The sequence below is a fragment of the Cetorhinus maximus genome, chromosome 5 (assembly GCF_964194155.1).
Source record: "Cetorhinus maximus chromosome 5, sCetMax3.hap1.1, whole genome shotgun sequence".
NCBI classification, from domain to species: Eukaryota; Metazoa; Chordata; class Chondrichthyes; order Lamniformes; family Cetorhinidae; genus Cetorhinus; species Cetorhinus maximus.
Genome location: NC_135883.1, coordinates 67,491,838 through 67,510,288, shown reverse-complemented (window position 1 = coordinate 67,510,288; position 18,451 = coordinate 67,491,838). Strand labels below are relative to the sequence as shown.

Below are 18,451 nucleotides of genomic sequence, written 5' to 3'. Positions count from 1 at the left end.
TAGGTGGCTCACCACCATCTTTTTAAGAGCAATAAGCACTGCCTTGCCAGCAATGTCCACATCACATGAACAAATAAAAAACAATGTGGATTGATCTCTCTGTAGATTTAAGATATCGATTTCTCCCTCTATCGATTAATATGTGATTGATATCTTTATCCAGTTCAGCTGGATTTATGCCAGGGCCAAGAATCCAGACGTTGACAGGCATGAATGTGGAATTCTGCACATGCTGCTATTTTAAAGTTTCAATTCCTCTCTGCTGGGAACTCTGCAGTAATTCTCAGATTATGTTCAGTCTAACAAAAGATAGATAAGGGGGAAGTTGACTAAGTATTTAGAACAGAGTTCAACAATCAGCAAGCTGTATTATTTAATTGATAGAATATAGGAGAATGTGCTAGAAAGCTCTGGGTGAAATTGTAGTTTTTGCTCTTTACTGAAAACTGGAAGAGTTTTACTTCCAACACGTAATGGTAAATTTTTGGCTTGAGTTGTGTGACCTCAGAGATCTGAGCTCAGTCTGAGTAATTAAACTACTAAAGGGACAACTTGGCATAATAATAGCATGCTCACCCGATTCTTGAAGGCTGTGGGTTCAATCCCTAATCCAGAACCAGACCCAATAAATCAAGGCTGACACTTCAGTGCAGTACCAAGGGAGGACCTATGCACCTTAGCAGTTTGATAACACTTGGACTTACCCACAGCCCAGAAAAGTACAAACTGAAATCACAGTGAACAGTAGCACACTTCCCTGCAAACTCCACTTCCATGAAATCTGCTGTGCTAAAAAAATGAGGCTCGTTTAAAATTAATTGGATAGACATTTTGCCATGGTGTTATGCTATGGGAGCACTGAACACAGGACCCTCCATACAGGACTGGTCAGGAACCCCTAGGTAAGGCACATACATAGACAGGGAGATTTAAAATTGGAACTGGCTGTGTGTTTATTCATCTTCCAATAAAATACAGTGAAATATGCAGAAAGTTGAACATCAACATCCAGGGGCAGCACAGATTGCTGCTTTCCCAGCTACTGAATGGAACCACATTCGTTTCTTCCACAAAAGGATGGCCTCAGTAGAAAATAACATTCTGCTTACATAAAAGAAAAAAAGCAATTGTTCAAAAAACATTCTTCCAGCTATCCAAAAACTGAAGGATGCAGGAAAGTGCAATGTTCAAGTGTCCCGGGATAATGTCTGTGTAGTAACTTGCACTTTGCTGCGGTGTACAATTCAGGTTTGTTTTTTCCATTTACAGAAATGGCAACAAGAAGTGGGGCTCATTGCTTCAGTTTCTCTACAAAGATATAAATGAGCAAATTAGCCAATTATTCATCTGCACCGTTTAAAACAACTAAAACCCCTTTAGCTTGACCTCGTAATTTCAACATTTTTGGGCTGTTTGAGATGTTTTTGAATGGAAAAAATCCTTTTTTTAAAAAAAGGATGTTTGCCCTCTAACATTTTTTTCCATTATCAGAGCCCCAATGCAAGCTGGTGACTGTATGCCCTTCCCTGTGGGCACGTCAGATCTCCACCTGGTTGAGATTGGGAACTCTGCAGAATGATGCAAGTTTGCCTGATCATTTAGGACCACACAATCATGTTTTTAAAACCCATTTCTCCAGGGCGGGAATTGGGGGTGGACGTGGGGGTGTGCTAGCTCCCTCTTCTCTTGTGTAACAAATAAAACAAATGCCTGGGAGGATAACAATGTTACTTCACAGCTTCCTCAGATCATCAATGAGCACAAACTAGAAAAATAACTCCGACCTAACATCTCCATTCTGCTTGTGGCTGCCTGTCAGTGATCTGTGTGAATAACTTCATCCTGGGATAGCAGCCCAAACAGGTCATGGTCCCAACACTATTAATATAAGCCCTCAGCTGTGAGAATGATAGTATGGTTTAATGTATTCAACAAACTAAAAACTTGGAGAGGAAACATAACATTTCCTTCAGCTCTGTCATTAACTGCAATATTTCACCAACACTGTTTATTTTTAAATCAGGGCTAAAACTAAGCTCGACAAAGGTGTAAATGATTCTGAACACAAAGATCAGTGTCAGTGTTTTTCCACTGCTGTCAATTCCACTGTTGAGAAAGGGTTTTTCTCTGCAGGGATAGTTTGAGCTTCAAATCTGCTCGTGTATGTTTGGTATATTTTAGTTTATCTGTTGCTTTCCTCTCCAAGTATAAATGCCATCATCAGGTTCAGCACTATTTGTACTGAAGTAATTTAGTTCCAGAACAAGACCAATACAGAGTGTTAAACGTTCAGTCAAGAAACATCCAATTTATGATTTGCCATAGATACAATCTGATACAAAAGAGATTAAATTGTGAGGAAGTTTTCAGATCTTACTTTGTTCCAGCCTCTTCTGCCTTGCCCACGACCTCTGCGCCCTTCACCATGGGAGGCTGCGAGCTCCCGCTCATACTCCTTCTTCATTTTGTTCTGCTCATACCGTTTTGCCATTGTCAGAAGCTCTTCAGGAACTGGCTGCACAGGAAGAGACCACATAATATGACCAAACTTGATTATAAAGATGCAGCAATATAACTATCTCGCACCCTGTCGACAAAGACTGCAGATGGAAGTAAAATTTAATAGAAATTACAGCAGAGAGAGAAGCAGACCATTCTGTTCAACTGGTTCATGCCAATTTTCATGCTCCACACAAGCATCCTCTCACTTTGCTTCATTTAAACCCATCAACATATCTTTCTACTCTTTTCACCATCATAGGCTTACCTAGCTGCCCCTTAAATCTATCTACGCTAATCGCCTCAGCCATTCTGTGACAACAAATTCTACATTCTCACCAATTCTCTGCGTAAAGAATTTTCTCCTGAATTCTTTGTCATATCTGTAACTGCCTTATACTTAAGCCCTTAGTTTTGGATTCTCAAACAGTTGGATCATGTTCTCTCTAAATATAGTCTATCAAACACTTTCATAATTTCAAAGACCTCCATCAGGTCACTCCTCAGCCTTGTCTCAAGAAGCCTGAACATTTATGTTTGAGTACAAGAACACCCAGGGACACTGGATCCATTCAGTTCAGATCATCTTCACTAAGCACAGCTGTTCTTGGTTTCTTGCTGAATTATACAGTCCCAGCTAAAAATTTTTCCATCGATTCAATTTCAGAGGCTGGGGTCCAGGAGATGCTCTGCCAGGAACCCCATAACAGAAAATCTCACTTTTAATTTTTCTACATTGAAGTTAATGAATAATTTAGCCCTGACTTTTCAGTCAGCCTGCATCTGATTGCAGTATCTTCACCTGCTCCTTTAGACAAGATGTTAGAGTGGAGCTAACTGAATCAGTGAATTACTGATATGCAATGCCACTAGAACTACAGAAACATACTTGGCACGCTCGTTCCAGAATTGCAATCAACTCTGCAGCAAATCTCCAGTCATTCCTTGTGACAAGGGTTATTGCTGATCCCATGCGACTGAAAGAGAACACAGCATGTTTAAAAGAAAGACAAATCCCCAATGTCCTGAGTAACTGCATTAAGTAGCAAGAATAGCAAATTGTCAACATTTACTAGGAAGTTATAACTTGCCTGTTACCAGCACAATCACGAAAAGTGGACAAAGCCAGTTGTTCCACCTCCTGCTCAAAAGGAACAGCAAGTAGTAACAGGAGGGCACTTCCATACTGACAACCCTCTGGACCAAGGGTGGAGTGAAGGCTGAATGAAGGAATTGGGCCACTAACATAAAGAGGGGTTAAAGCTGTATCCGAGATGGGGAAGTTGCTGAAGTGGTAAAAATTTCATAACATTGAATGAATTGAGAAAGTTAATGGCAAACAGACAGAAAAAATGCTATCAGGATACAGGTAGAATGGAGAACTTCTAAGAAATAGGTTAAAGATGGCAGATAAGGACTGTAAACCTGCTCGTTTTCACCCTAAGTGTTGAAAGAAGCTGAGACAGGTGGGAAGGTTCAATTTTTTCCAGTAGCAAACATAACCGAGATGATCAGTTTAGTTTGTCATGACTGACTGGAGATTGTGCGCAGCACTGTCAAGCCCCACTGCTCCCTGAGCTGTGACAAATGTGAAAAAGTTTGATCAACCCACCTAATTGTTCAATTTAGGTTAACAGAATACAAGCACCAGGTTTGAAAACTTAATAAATAAATAACTGTTTATTTAACAAATTGTCTTTAACCAGTGGCAAAAGAAAGAAATATGAACTGCTAATTTCTGATTCTATAACTTAAACTCTACCCCTTCTTAAATCCCTATACACACATATACAAGACACATAAGACACACAAAAACATGGATTTTAGGGGTGGGATGAAACAGTTCAATAGCATCAATTCCGGAGTACAGGATTCGATGAGTTGATTTTGATCAATGTCTTCCAAATTCCTTTCAGTTCTTTGTTGATGACACGAGGTGGTCTTCTAGCACCCTCAGTCTTTGGTTCACTGGTTGAGCACTTGCCTTTCAATGGCTCCAATGGTGATTTTCCCCTTTTGCCTCTTGACAGGGGTTTTCAGAGAGAGAGCAGGTTATAGAGAGATGAGGTGAAAAAGCCAGCTAGCTATTATTGTGGAATTACTGGGGTCTTACACACACAGGAGCAAGAAGTTTTAGGTCTTTTTCTTTTCAGACTAGAGCTATTCTGCTGCACTGCTCTCACAAAAACCCTGGTCAGGAGCCAATTAAAACATTGTTGCCAGGCAGTTCCCCAATAGATCAGACTCCTCCTCTGCTTCATCCTGTCTTTCATGGTGCACTCTGTTCCAGGACAGCAACATTGTATATATCCCTCGCACTGTTTCAGTGGACAAGTCTTTCAAACCACAGCCATTGTAATTTTAATCCACACTCCAACAGAAATAAAAAGATACGTTCTTTACAAGTTATAGATTCAAATGTCTTACATTGACTCTGGGAGCGCCGATTGATAGTAGGCAGCCAACATGGCTCTATGACTGGGATATCAACTAACAATGTGAAGGGTGGCTGAATGAAGAGAATGGGTTGTTGGGAAAAAAAACAATGAGCAGGGAAGGGGAGATGTTGGTTGAGAAATGCTCACACAGGTCAGTTTTTTAAAAATTGATTTGAAAACCAGCAATTTCAAAATTGCCTAAATTTGCAGATCTCATGTGGTAAATTAGAATGTGCAAACTCGGAAGGAGTTTAGAGTAGGCATTCGGCAGATGCAGTTTAAAGTAGCTGCGAGTTAAGTGACAGGGTCACTCTGGTATGTGTACATGTCAGAAATGTGCTGCAGGGTATCAGCCCAGTACAGTGCTCTAAATATTAGTGTATCATTCCTGACACCATCAAGTTCCAGTGGCCCCAGACTGCAATCAAACAAAGTGAAGAGATAAAGCAATGAGCTGATTTTAGAATTGTCAGTGGATTTGTTGACATCACATTTGGAGCGTTATTTACCTCAAAATATCATATCATTAGAAGGCAAAAGATCAATAGCAATATTTTAAAAAGTGAGCTGTGCAGCCAGTTGGGACCATGAAGGGTGTGCTTTATCTCTTGTGCTGAGACAGTTAAGAGGAAGCTCAGTGTAAGTGTTTAAGCTAGGAAAAGGTTTTCCATGTTGCAATCAGGAAAGTTTTTTTTTCTCTTATCTCTAACTGGAGACCTAGGTAAACTGGGACATTGAAGAGGTTTCAAAATGTAAAGAGAGACAGTTTGTCATTTGAACTGCTAACTGGTTACTACATGGTATACATCACATTGCCGATATTTGAAAAAAGATGAAGCGTGTTATTTTTTTAAAAATTCATTCACGGGCTTCACTAGCTGGGCCAGCATTTATTGCCCATCCCTTGTTGCCCTTGAGAAGTGGTGGTGAGCTGCCTTCTTGAACCCCTGCAGTCCATGTGCTATAGGTACATCCACAGTGCTGTTAGGAAGGGAGTACCACCAGATCAGGCATGCAGTATCTTTGCCTGGATTATCATACTCTGTCCAAGCATCACCTAAACCTGTCTGTCTGTTTTATATCGGACATTGATATGGAAAAACTTGAATGACACTTTAGAGAACAGTTCAAGAACATTCTGGCAAAGACATCATCTTCTTTTGTATGCAATGTTAAACCGAGAGCAGAGTGAAAATGCAAAAACGACTCGCATTTATATAGCAGCTTGCATGATGACAGGGCATCCCAAAACTCTCTACAGTCAATGAAGTACTTCAGAAGTGTACACTGTTGTACTGTTCCCCCAAGCAGCAAATTGTTCTAACGAACAACAAGTGATAATGACCAGATAAGTTGTTTTTTGTGATTTTGATTGAGGGATAAATATTGGCCCAGAAACAGGGATAATTCCCCTGCTTTTCTTCAAAATAGTGCCATGGGAGCTTTTACATCCACCTGAGGGGGCAGAAGGGGCCTGGGTTTAACATCTCATCTGAAAGGCGGCATCTCCGACATGGCAGCATTCCCAAAGTACAGAGTGCGCAATTCAGAGAGCACACAGAGACAGAGATGGCATACAAAGTTAAAGGTACAGAGAGAGAAAAAGAGTGAGAGAGAGGGACAGAGAGAGTGAAAGAGAGAGAGGTAGAGGCAGAGACTCTATGATTGAATCTGTACTTACCCTGCTCTGCCAGTCCGCCCGATTCTATGCACATACTCTTCTATGTTGCGGGGAAAGTCGAAGTTAAACACGTGTGTGATATCGTGTACATCAAGTCCACGTGAAGCAAGATCAGTTGCAATAAGAATCCGAACTGTCCCTGGAGAGCAGAGAAGTTTGCATTTATTGTCAAAAAACCCCAGCAACATACATTCTGCATTTTCATATTAACCCCTGGACTCAGCTCCCCCACTACCTCCTTGAAACCGACATACATCAGAAGCGACTTGTAGATTATACATAGCATAAGCACTTTTGTTATACTGCTTGCCTGGACATCAGCCAATTCACTGTGCACATAGCAATCTGGCAGCTTAATGAAGCACTATTTATGAGGTGTCAGCAGTTCATCATATTCCTTATGGAGTTGATGGGGACAGAGAAACACTGGGATTTGCCTGGATTCCCACAGGAGCAGGGCACCGTGGACTGCTCACATGTGGCCCCAGTGTGGTCCCCATCATGAAGCACACTGTTTTTCAAGAGGAAGAGCTTCCAGTCATTTAAAACGCAATGCGTGTGTGGTTACAGGCAGTGACACATGCAAGTCTGTGCCAGATTTCCTGGCAGTACTCATGATGCTTTTATTCCACCAGTTCATCAGGTGACAGGCTAGCTGCTGGATTAGGAAGCTTACCGTAGCTATCCTCATGAGGTTATTGAACTTCTTTCTGCAGTGCTGTCACACCCTAAGGGCATTATCCCTAATTTTGACATGCTTTGCCACTTCTGCCAATTGTGAAGGCCTGGAAATCTTTGTCACCTGCTGGATGGAAGATGCCCATTCGTTGTGCCTACTTCCTCCACAAAAACCTCCAACACAGTGTCCGAAAACTATGGGGGTTGGAAGGTCCTGCAGCCTCTTCTGTGCTTGTCATTGTCTACAATCCTCTGGGATAGATATCTGCAGCCAAATTGCATTTCCCCTTTAAGAGGTGTAGGACGCCTTTAAGATATGCCACTCGTGTGAAATTGGGGCTGCACCAGGTGTCGAACTACAGTGTGAGCAAATTATGGCAACTCGTCACTATTTTAATCAAACAGTACCAGGAGTATGGGTTTTCTTTCTGCCCAGGTGATCAGGCATCTCCCCTGGTCAAAAAAAAACACAAAGAAATGTTTACCTATAGTGTCTGTCAGCAATCAACAACTTTGCTGGTTTCCTCCTAAATTACTTCAGGCATGGCTGGAGAGCCACAAATTCCCAGTAGGCAGTGGGAGAAGCTATCTTGAAAGTTGCAATTATTACAAAGCAACTGCTTTTTAAATTATGCAGTGTATTAGAGTTTAAAAGAATGATGGCGATCTCATTGAAACATACAAAATTCTGTGGGGTCTTGACAGGGTATATGGAACAGGTGAGAGGCTGCTTCAGAGTCATTGCAGCACAGAAGAAGGCCATTCAGTCCATGACTCCATGCCAGCTCTCTGTAGAGCAATCCAGTCAGTGCCATTCCTGCTCGTTATCCATGTAGCCCTGCAAGTTTATTTACCTCAGGTGTCCATTCAACTTCCTTTCAAAATTACTGATAGTCTCCACTTTCACCACTCTCGCAGCCAAAGATTCCCAGGTGTGTTACGTACTGGAAGAAACTTATAAAGAGAGACGGACACCCAGATGGCTAGATCACACGTTTTAAGACATCGTCACACACTGGGCATGTACACTTGGGGGCAGGCGGTGTCATAGTGGTAAAGCCCAGGCTACTGCTCTAGGGACAACAGGTTCGAATTCCATCATGACAACTTGTGGAATTTAAATTCAGTTAATAAATCTGGAAATTAAAAAACGAAAGCAAAATACTGCAGCTGCTGGAAAGCTGAAACAAAAACAGAAAATGCTGGAAAAACTCAGCATGTCTAACAGCATCTGTGGAGAGAGAAACAGAGTTGACGTTTCGAGTCTGTATGACCCTTCTTCAGGAAATTAAAAAGCTAGTCTCAGTAATAGTGACCATGAAACCATTGTCGATTTTTGTAAAAACTCATCTGGTTCACTAATGTTCTTTAGGGAAGGAATCTGCTGTCCTCACCTGGTCTGGCCTACATGTGACTCTTAAATGCCCAATGAAATGGCCTAGCAAGCCACTCAGCTGTATCAAAGCTGCTATATAGTCTACAAAAAGGAATGACACTGGATGGATGCGAACAAGGAACAGGAGTAGGTCATTTGGCCCCTCGAGCCTGCTCCGCCATTAAATAAGATCATGGCTGATCTGATAGTAACCTCAAATCTGCAAAAGGCCTACCCCCAATAACCTTCCACCCCCTTGCTTACCAAGAATCTATCCGCCTCTGCATTAAAACTATTCAAAGACTCTGATTTTACCGCCTTTTCAGGAAGTGTTCCAAAGGCTCATGACCCTCAGAGAAAAAGTTTTGCCTCATCCCCCTTTTAAATGGGCGACCCCTTATTTTTAAACAGTGACCCCCGGTTCTAGATTCTCCCACAAGAGGAAACATTCTCTCCACTTCCACCGTGTCAAGGCCCCTCAGGATCTTATATGTTTCAATCAAATTGTCCCCTACTCTTCTAAACTCCAGCAGATACAAGCCTAGTCTGTCCAACCTTTCCTCATAAGACAACCTGCCCATTCCAGGAATTAGTCTGGTAAACCTTCTCTGCACTGCTTCCAACGCATTTACATCGTTCCTTAAATAAGGAGACCAATACTGTACACAGTACTCCAGATGTGGTCTCACTAGTGCCCTGTACAACTGAAGCATAACCTCCCTACTTTTGTATTCAATTCCCCTCGCAATAAATGATAACATTCTATAGCTTTCCTAATTACTTGCTGCATACTAGCCTTTTGCGATTTATGCACTAAGACATGCAGATCCGTCTGCATTTCAGAGCTCTGCAATCTCTTGCCATTTAGATAATATACTTCTCTTTTAACCTTCCTGCCAAAATGGACAATTTCACATTTTCAAACATTATATTCCATTTGCCAGATCCTTGCTCACTTACTTAACCTATCTATATCTTTTTGTAGCCTCCTTATGTCCTCTTCACAATTTACTTTCCTACCTGTGTGTCATCAGCAAATTTGGCAATCATCCAATCCAACCATCCCATCCATCCCTTCATCCAAGTTATTTATATAAATTGTAAACAGTTGAGGCCCCAGCACTGATCCCTGTGGCACACCACTCGTTACATCTTATCAACTTGAAAAAGACCCATTTACGCCTACTCACTGCTTCCTGTTAGCCAGCCATTCTTCTATCCATGCCAATATGTTACCACCTATACCATAAGCTTTTATTTTTCACAATAACCTCTGATGTGGCGCTTTATCAAATGCCTTCTGCAAATCTGAGTACAGTACATCCACCAGTTCCCCTTTATCCACAGCACATGTTACTTCCTCAAAGAACTCCAATAAATTGGTTAATCATTATTTCCTTTCCACAAAACCATGATTACCTTGAACTTATAGCCCTGCTATAACTTATTTAATAATAGGCTTCTAACATTTCCCCTATGAGAGATGTTAAGCTAACTAGCCTGTAGTTTCCCACTTTCTGTCTCCCTCCCTTTTTGAATAATAGAGTTATATTTGCTATTGTCCAATCTAATGGGACCTTCCCTGAATCTCGGGAGTTTTGGAAAATTAAACTACTGGACCCGGGAACTAGTCAGCCCGTAGCTCCAACACTTTACGCAGTACCTCTTCTCTGGTGATTGTAATTTTCCTGAGTTCCTCCCTCCCTTCCATTTCCTGATTTATAACTGCTTCTGGAATGTTACTTGTATCCTCTATAGTGAAGACTGATGCAAAATACCTGTGCAATTCATCTGCCATCTCCTTGTTTTCCATCATCAATTCTCCAGACTCACTTTCCACGGGACCAACGCTCACTTTGTTAATGCGTTTCGTTTTTAAATACTTATAGAAACTCTTACTATCTGTTTTTATATTTCTGGCTAGCTTTCTCTCGTACTCTAATGTTTCCCTCCTGCATAATCTTTTAGCCAACCTTTGCTACCCTTATATTCTGCCCAATCTTCTGATCTTCCACCTGTCTTCGCACAATTATATGCTTTTTCTTTAAGTTTGATACTATCTTTAACCTTTCTAGTTAACCACAGATGGTGTGTCCTGAAATATTCCCTTAAATGTTTGCCACTGCATCTCTATTGACCTATCCCTTAATCTAATTTGCCAATTCACTTTAGCTAGCTCGGCTTTCATGCCCTCATAATTGATCTTATTTAAGTTTAAAAACATGGTCTCGGACCCACTCATTTCTCCCTCAAGCCGAATGTAAAAGTTAATCATTTTCTGCTGATGAGTCAGTACTCTTCCATGTTGAGCACCACTTGGAGGAAGCACTGAGGGTGGCTATGGCACAGAATGAACTCTGGGTGGGGGACTTCAATGTCCATCATCATGAGTTGACCAGTAGTGCCATTACTGACCAAGCAGGACGAGTCATAAAGGACATAGCTGCTAGACTGGGTCTGTGGCAGGTGGTAAGGAAACCAACAAGAGGGAAAAGCATACTTGACCTCATTCCCACTAATCTACCTGTCACAGATGCATTGGTGCAGGACAGTATTGGTAGAAGTACCCACAGCACCATCCTTGTGGAGACAAAGTCCTGTCTTCACACTCAGGATACCTCCATCGTGTTGTGTGGCACTACCACCGTGCTAAATGGAATAGATTTTGAATCTAGCAATGCAAAACACTGGGCATCCATGAGCTGCTGTGGGCCATCAGCAGCAACAGAATTCTACTCAACCACAATCTGTAACCTCATGGCCCAGCATATCCCCCACTCTACCATTACCATCAAACCAGGAGCAGCACCAGGCATACTTAAAAATGAGGTGTCAACCTGGTAAAGTTACAACACAGGACTAAAGTGCCAAACATAGAAAGCAACATGTGATTGACAGAGCTAAGCGATCCCATAACCAACGGATCAGATCTAAGCTCTGCAGTCCTGCCACATCCAGTTGTAAATGGTGGAGGACAACTAAACAACTCACTGGAGGCAGCGGTTTCACAAATATTCCCATGCTCAATGATGGGGGAGTCCAGCAGATCAGTGTAGAAGTCAAGGCTGAAGCATTTGCAACAATCTTCAGCCAGAAGTGTTGAGTGAATGATTGATGTCGACCTCCTCCTGAGGTCTCCAGAATCAGAGATACCAGTCTTCAGCCTATTCAATTCACTCAACATGATAGCAGGAAACGGATGAAGGCACTAGATACTGCAAAGGCTATGGGCCCTGACAATATCACAGTATTGTTACTGAAGGCTTGTGCTCCAGATTAGCTGTGCCCTTGGCTGTTCCAGTACAGCTACAACACTGAAACTGACCAGGTATGTCCTGCCCACAAAAATCAGTACAAATCCAACCTGGCCCATCAATCTATTCTCGATCATTAGCAAAGTGCTGCAAGGGGTCACTGACAGTCCTATCAAGTGGCACTCACTCAGAAACAATCAGCACCTTCCAAATTCGCGACCTCTATCACCTAGAAGGACAAAGGTAGCAGATGCATGGGATGCCACCACCTTCAAACTCCCCTCCAAGCCACACACCATCTTTATTTGGAACAATATCGCCAGGTCAAAATCCTGGAACTCTCTCCCTAAAAGCACTGTGGGTGTACCTATACAACATGGACTGCAGTGGTTCGGGAAGACAGCTCACCACCTCCTATTCAAGGTCAATAAAAATGCTGGCCTAGCAAGCAACGTCCACGTCCCACGAAAGAATAAAAAAGCATATGAACGCATTACATTGTTTCCCCCATTTAAAACAAAGCTTTTCAATAAGCTATTTAGTTACACTAACTATACAGCTTCAAAAACAAAAAAAGCTTTTGAGAATATGCACACTTGGCAAAATAACTAACTTTTTTTCTCTTTAAATTATTTCTATAAATAAGAGTCGAACCACTACTTTACAAAGTCTTTCTGATCTTCCTACAGGATTTGGTGTAGAGTCAGATTTTCAATTGTCTGGCTTCAATTCAGGATTTACGGAAGATTGGTTTGATATTTTTTGGATTGGCTAGACAGCCCAGAATTAGGGGGCATAATCTCAGGATCGGGGTCAGGTATTCAAGACTGAGATGAGGTGGAATATCTTCACTCAAAGACTGTAAATCTTTACAATACTCTACCCCAGAGGGTTGTGGATGCTCAGGCATTGAGCATATTCAAGGCTAAGACTGACAGATTTTTGGACTCCAATGGAATCAAGGGAAATGGTGATTGTGCAGCAAAGTGGGATTGAGGTCACCGATCAGCCATGACCTTACTGAAGGGTGCAGCAGGCTTGAAGGGCTGTATGTCCTACTCCTGCTCTTATTTCCTTTGTTCTTAAACAACAGACAAAAAACGTCTGTCACATTCTCATCTGGGGGTTCAAGTTCCTTCACAATGCTCCTGCGATATTCTATTCTTTTTATGTTCCAGCAGCCCCTTCCATAATGGCATCCTCCCTGCTTTCTGGGATTCTCATCCTGCACTGTCCATCTTGCAATCTCTCTCTTAGACTACTCTTTCATTCAGGGTGCTAATCGTTGACCTGAAGTCTCCAGTAGGACACTGCTGCAAGTGTTTGTTTTGGCCATCGTTTAAAAAATAGCTTCCTTTGTGATATATCCAGACTTGGGCTGACAAGTGGCAAGTAACATTCACCCCACACAAGTGCCTCACAATGACCATCGCCAACAAGAGCGAATCTAACCGTGGCCCTTGACATTCAATGGCATTACCATTACTGAATCCCCCACTATCAACACCCTAGGGGTTACCATTGACCAGAAACTGAACTGGACTAGCCAGATAAACACACTGGTTATAAGTGCAGGTCAGAGGCTAGGAATCCTGCAATGAGTAACTCACCTCCTGACTCCCCAAAGCTTGTCCACCATCTATGAGGCACAAGTCAGGAGTGTGATGGAATACTCTCCACTTGCCTGGGTGAGTGCAGCTCCAACAACACTCAAGAAGCTCGACACCATGCAGGAAAAAGCAGCCTGCTTGATTTGACACCCCATCCACCACTTTCAACATTCACTCCCACCACCATCGACGCACAGTGGCAGGAGTGTGTACCATCTACAAGATGTACTGCAACATCTCACCAAGGCTCCTTCGACAGCACCTTCCAAACCTGCAACCTCTACCAATTAGAAGGACAAGGGCAGCAGGTGCATGGCAACACCACCATCTTCAAGTTCCCCTTCAAGCCACACACCATCTGACTTGGTAATATATCGCTGTTCTGTCGCTGTTGCTGGGTCAAAATCCTGGGACTCCCTCCCTAACAACACTGTGGGTGTACCTAGACCACAGAAACTGCAGTGGTTCAAGAAGGCAGCTCACCACCACCTTCTCAAGGACATTTAGGGATGGGCAATAAATGCTGTCCTAGCCAGCAACACCCACATCCCATGAATAAAAAAAGTTACAGACCAGGAGAATAATCACAGGTCACTAAAATAATTGTGCACGTCATTTTCTTTGAACACTTTTGTTTATTAGTCACAAAAGTATTCAAGGTGGAAAAAAGGCTGTTTGACCTGGGGTGGTTAGAGGCAGACGGTCACGTGATGAAAATTCCCGGAACAGGTCCAGTCAGACTTTCCAACTTTGGCACCTTCTCAAATATTCCTCCCACTAGACGCCAGTTGATTTAGATTTCCACCTAGCGGGTGGACCAGGATTACTGAGGGAGAGGCACCGCTCTGAAGCTGTGTGCAAGAGACAGGGAGAGAGAGCCCATGCTCACTTGTTATGCAACATCGCACACTTGACAGTAACTCCATGTTCTCCAGAAAAAGGCAACAGCCAAACATGTCATAAGGCGCATCAGGGGAGACAGTATTGAAACCACCAGAGAACTAGAAATAACTAAAGTACTTGGAGAGTCAGCAATAGCTCAAATTTCCAAGTGGTGCAGAAAATTTTTAATTGATGTAAAACTGCCTCAACGAAAGTGTTCTGTTGTTACAGAAATCTCCCTTTGAGTTACCTTCCTTAAAATCTTCCAGGGCCTGCTCGCGATCACACTGCTCCCGATCACCGTGAAGAGACTGGACTGGGATTCCCTGTAGGCTGAAATCACTCGACAAATCATCAGCTCTAGAACAAGATACAAACGACATTCAGTTAGTCACCCACCAAAAACTTTCACGCTTAAAAAAGGAAGCCACCTCTTCAACCAGTGCCTCCAGGCCCCTCCTGACTCATACCTCGAATGTTGTGGTTGCGGCGGGGGCGGGGGTGGGGGAGAGACTTTCAAAAACGGACAAATATTTGGTGGGGAGATTTACTGGCTTATGCAGGGGGTGGGGGGTGTCGGGTGTATCAGCTCCCTTATCATCTTTCACACATTAAGATACTACTTTTTAAACAAACGTATACTTGATTGCCCTACTGGTTCTATACCTTTCTCTCAGTCACAATTTAGATGGGCAGATTAAGTGTTTGCCAAAAATCATTTTGGTAGAGTTTGTATAAGATCAGAGCAAGTTCCCCTGTCATGTTTGAAATAAAAATCAGAAACAAAGGGGTTAATGGGCAGACTCAGACTGAATGACACATTCTGCCTGCTGGTTACAGAACCGCAAAGCAGCCGGTGTTGTTCAGGTTTCCAACCAACTGGCTAATCTCCTTCCTGATACTGAGATTTATTGTACAGGAGGCGAGTTTACAAAAAACTTTATTGATATAATGTCACAAGTTGAGCAATTTGACCACTTGGGTTTTGATTCAGCAGAAATGAAATATTTTTGGACAATTCCTTCCAGTATTTCCTATGAAACACAACCATATCATATAACCTGCTATACAATAATTGGCATTCATACAGTGCCTTTAAATGAAGAAAGTCCCAAGATGCTTCACAGAAGTGGAACCAAATTTAAATAATGAACACAGAATTAAAGGAGATATTGGGGCTAATGGCCAACAACTTAGTCACAGAGGGTGGTTTTAAGGCAGTGTTTCCCAAACTGTGGGTCACGAGCTCTGAGGCAGCAATGGCTGCCGTGGAGCTCGGACTAATTTCTGACAGCCTGACCGCTCTCAAAGGCATGATTGCTGCTGCTTTTTTTGCCTATGAATAGGTAGGTGTTTGTTTTCTTTTTGGAGAAACCCTGCTATTTCATCAACTCCCCCCAAGCTCAACTCCTGGTCCCCCACCACCCAGGTCAAGAACCAAAGCTGCCTCCCCAACCCCGGCTCAACAACTGAAGCCTCCCGCCCACCCCCCCCCCATTCAACAACTTTCGTAGCCCCAAATTTTGACTATGGGATCACCCAAAGTCTGAGGCATTAAAATGGGGTCACATCAGGAAACTACTTGAGGAGCACTGTTTTAAGGAGTGTCTTAAAGGAGGAGAGAGATATAGAGAGGTGGAGAGGTTTAGGGAGATAATTCCGGAGTTTAAGGCCTCAACAGCTGATGGCATCGTCGTCAATGGTGAACTGAAGGGATAGGGGATGCATAAGAAACCAGAATTAAAGGAAGGAATAAAAAGTTCTTTTGTGGGTCTGGAGATAAGTGTTAGTGGGGAAGGTTACAGAGATAAGGTGATCACCTGGAAGGTTTGGAAGATAAGGGTGAGAATATTAAATTGAAGATATTGCCGGACATTGAGGGTGATGGGTGAGCTGGATATGGTGAGAGTTAGGAAATGGACAGCAGAAGTTTGGATGAGGTAAGTTTATAGAAGGCGGAGGATAGCAGATTGGTCAAGACAGCATTGGAATAATCAAAATGACAAAAACATCGGCGAAGGTTTCAGCAGCAGATGAGCTGAAGCAGGGGTGGACAGAGACTATGCTATGGAGGGGGAATTAGGTGTTCTTAGTGATGGAAACGATTTGGGGTCAAAAGCTCAGTTCAGCATCAACTAGGACACCAAGGTTCAAACAATCTGGTTCAACCCGAGGCAGGGGTTGGTGAAGAGGGAACAACGAATGTGACAGGGCTGACGATTATGAATGTCATTGCTCTTCCCAATGTTTAGCTGGAGGAAATACCAGCTTATCCAAAACTGAATTTTAGGCAAGCAGACTGACAACATAAAGGGAGTGGAGGGGTTGAGAGAGGTGGCAATGAGGTAGAGCTGAGTATCATCAGCATTCATGTAGAATGTGATCCCATGTCTGAGAATGATATCATCAAGGCACAGCATGTAGACCAGGAAGAGTGGACATTTTACTGTTAATCCAATTGTAAGAATTTAATTTAACATTGGAATGGGTGGGTGGATGGGCTGAAGAGCCTTTTCCCTTTCCATCCTCTCTTATTATTCCATACATAGACCTCCCAATGAATGACTGGCTTATGTTAACCCTTTCCCACTCAATCTAAAAAGCCCACATGCTATAATTAAAATAAAGATGAAACTAAAACCTTCCTACACAATGCCATTGCGAGACCAGAAACAAGGCAGCTTTCAAGTTGGCAAATGGGGTAAATAATCAGGTGGCTTTATACTCTTTCAAGTTATCAACAGTCACAGATTGCAACTCTTTGAGTACAATCACAGTTCTTGGTTTTCCGGGAGTGGGACATGAACCCACAACCCTCTGATTCAAAGGCGAGGGTGCTATGAACTGAGCCACAGCTGACACATGGGACAGGATCAACTTTGATGTTGATAGACAGTGAAAGGCAACATGGGCTGTTTATGCTAATGGTGTTTGAAGGGGAGGTGAGAGAGGAGTCTCATGTGCAGCATAAGCACAGGCATAGACTAGTTCGATTTGGAGCTGTTTCTGTGCTATAGACATGATGTAAAGTAGTAAAGAACATCCTTCCACTGTTAGGGGCATTTTTATACAAAAAGACAAGCTCGTGATTCGCAATGAACTACAGCCCAATCAGTATCAATTATTGTTACATTTGAAAGAATTCTCCTTTGAGCTTCATTTTTATCATTGGAAAATCCCCTGTAGTCAAATTCTAAATCAGGTGACCAGAAATACAATTTCTAATTGTAATAGAATCATAGAATCTTACAGCACAGAAGGAGACTGCCATTTGGATCATTGTCCCTTTGTTGGCTCCTTGGTAGAAGTACAATTTTTATTTCAAGTACTTAATCCAATTCCCGTTTGAAAGTTACTTTTCATAATAAATGTGAGATAAAAATCCCCTGAGATTTGTGTTGGGTTAGTGGGCACTACGTTGAGATGGCTGCCTTGGCCTGAAGTGCACTTGCTGCAATCACTGCTCCCAGCTGTGGCAATACTACGTGAAGTCCAAGACTCACCAACACTACCCCACCAGCTATACTGCTGGCACTAAGTCAACAAAGTGCTCAAAAAGAAAGGGAGGAAATGGATGTCAATCACCAGAGAAAGGATGTAAATATATGGAAAACCAGGCAATTCATTTCTTCCCAGTCCCCAATGTGATGAGGTGAATTCTCCCTGCTGTCCTGGTCAACATTTATTCCTCAACCAAGAAGACTAAAACAAACCTGGCCATTTATCATATTAGTGTTGTGGGACCTTGTGTGCAAATTAGCTGCTGTGTTTCCTACACTACAACAGTGTGTACACTTCAAAAGTACTTCATTGCCTGCGAGGGCTTTAAGGCATCCTGAGGTCATGAAAGGTGTTAAATAAATACAAGCCTTTCTTTCTGTAATCTGACCACTCAATTGTTGCCACATCCTGAGCTGCAGCATGATAGAGGTTCTGGTACTATTCCCTGCAAGAGCAATAAAATATCCCAATGAAATATACCAAGGCGGTCTGAGCTGGAGCAACCTAAACATTTCTCATTGGGCAGCAGCTAG

The 18,451-nt window shown here is 42.6% G+C and overlaps 1 protein-coding gene across 1 annotated transcript in view; it reads right to left on the bottom strand.

Annotated features, from left to right (window-relative positions):
• Window positions 1-935: 935 nt before the first annotated feature.
• ddx43 (DEAD (Asp-Glu-Ala-Asp) box polypeptide 43) overlaps window positions 936-18,451 on the bottom strand; it is a 66,485-nt gene continuing 48,969 nt past the window's right edge. Inside the window, exons 13-17 of the mRNA XM_078541935.1 lie at window positions 14,668-14,777; window positions 6,619-6,757; window positions 3,389-3,476; window positions 2,378-2,515; window positions 936-1,308 (exon numbers count right to left, since the gene is read on the bottom strand). Of these exons, the coding sequence (XP_078398061.1) occupies window positions 1,300-1,308; window positions 2,378-2,515; window positions 3,389-3,476; window positions 6,619-6,757; window positions 14,668-14,777 (484 nt within the window). The 3' untranslated portion in view covers window positions 936-1,299. The remainder of the gene's footprint in view (window positions 1,309-2,377; window positions 2,516-3,388; window positions 3,477-6,618; window positions 6,758-14,667; window positions 14,778-18,451) is intronic.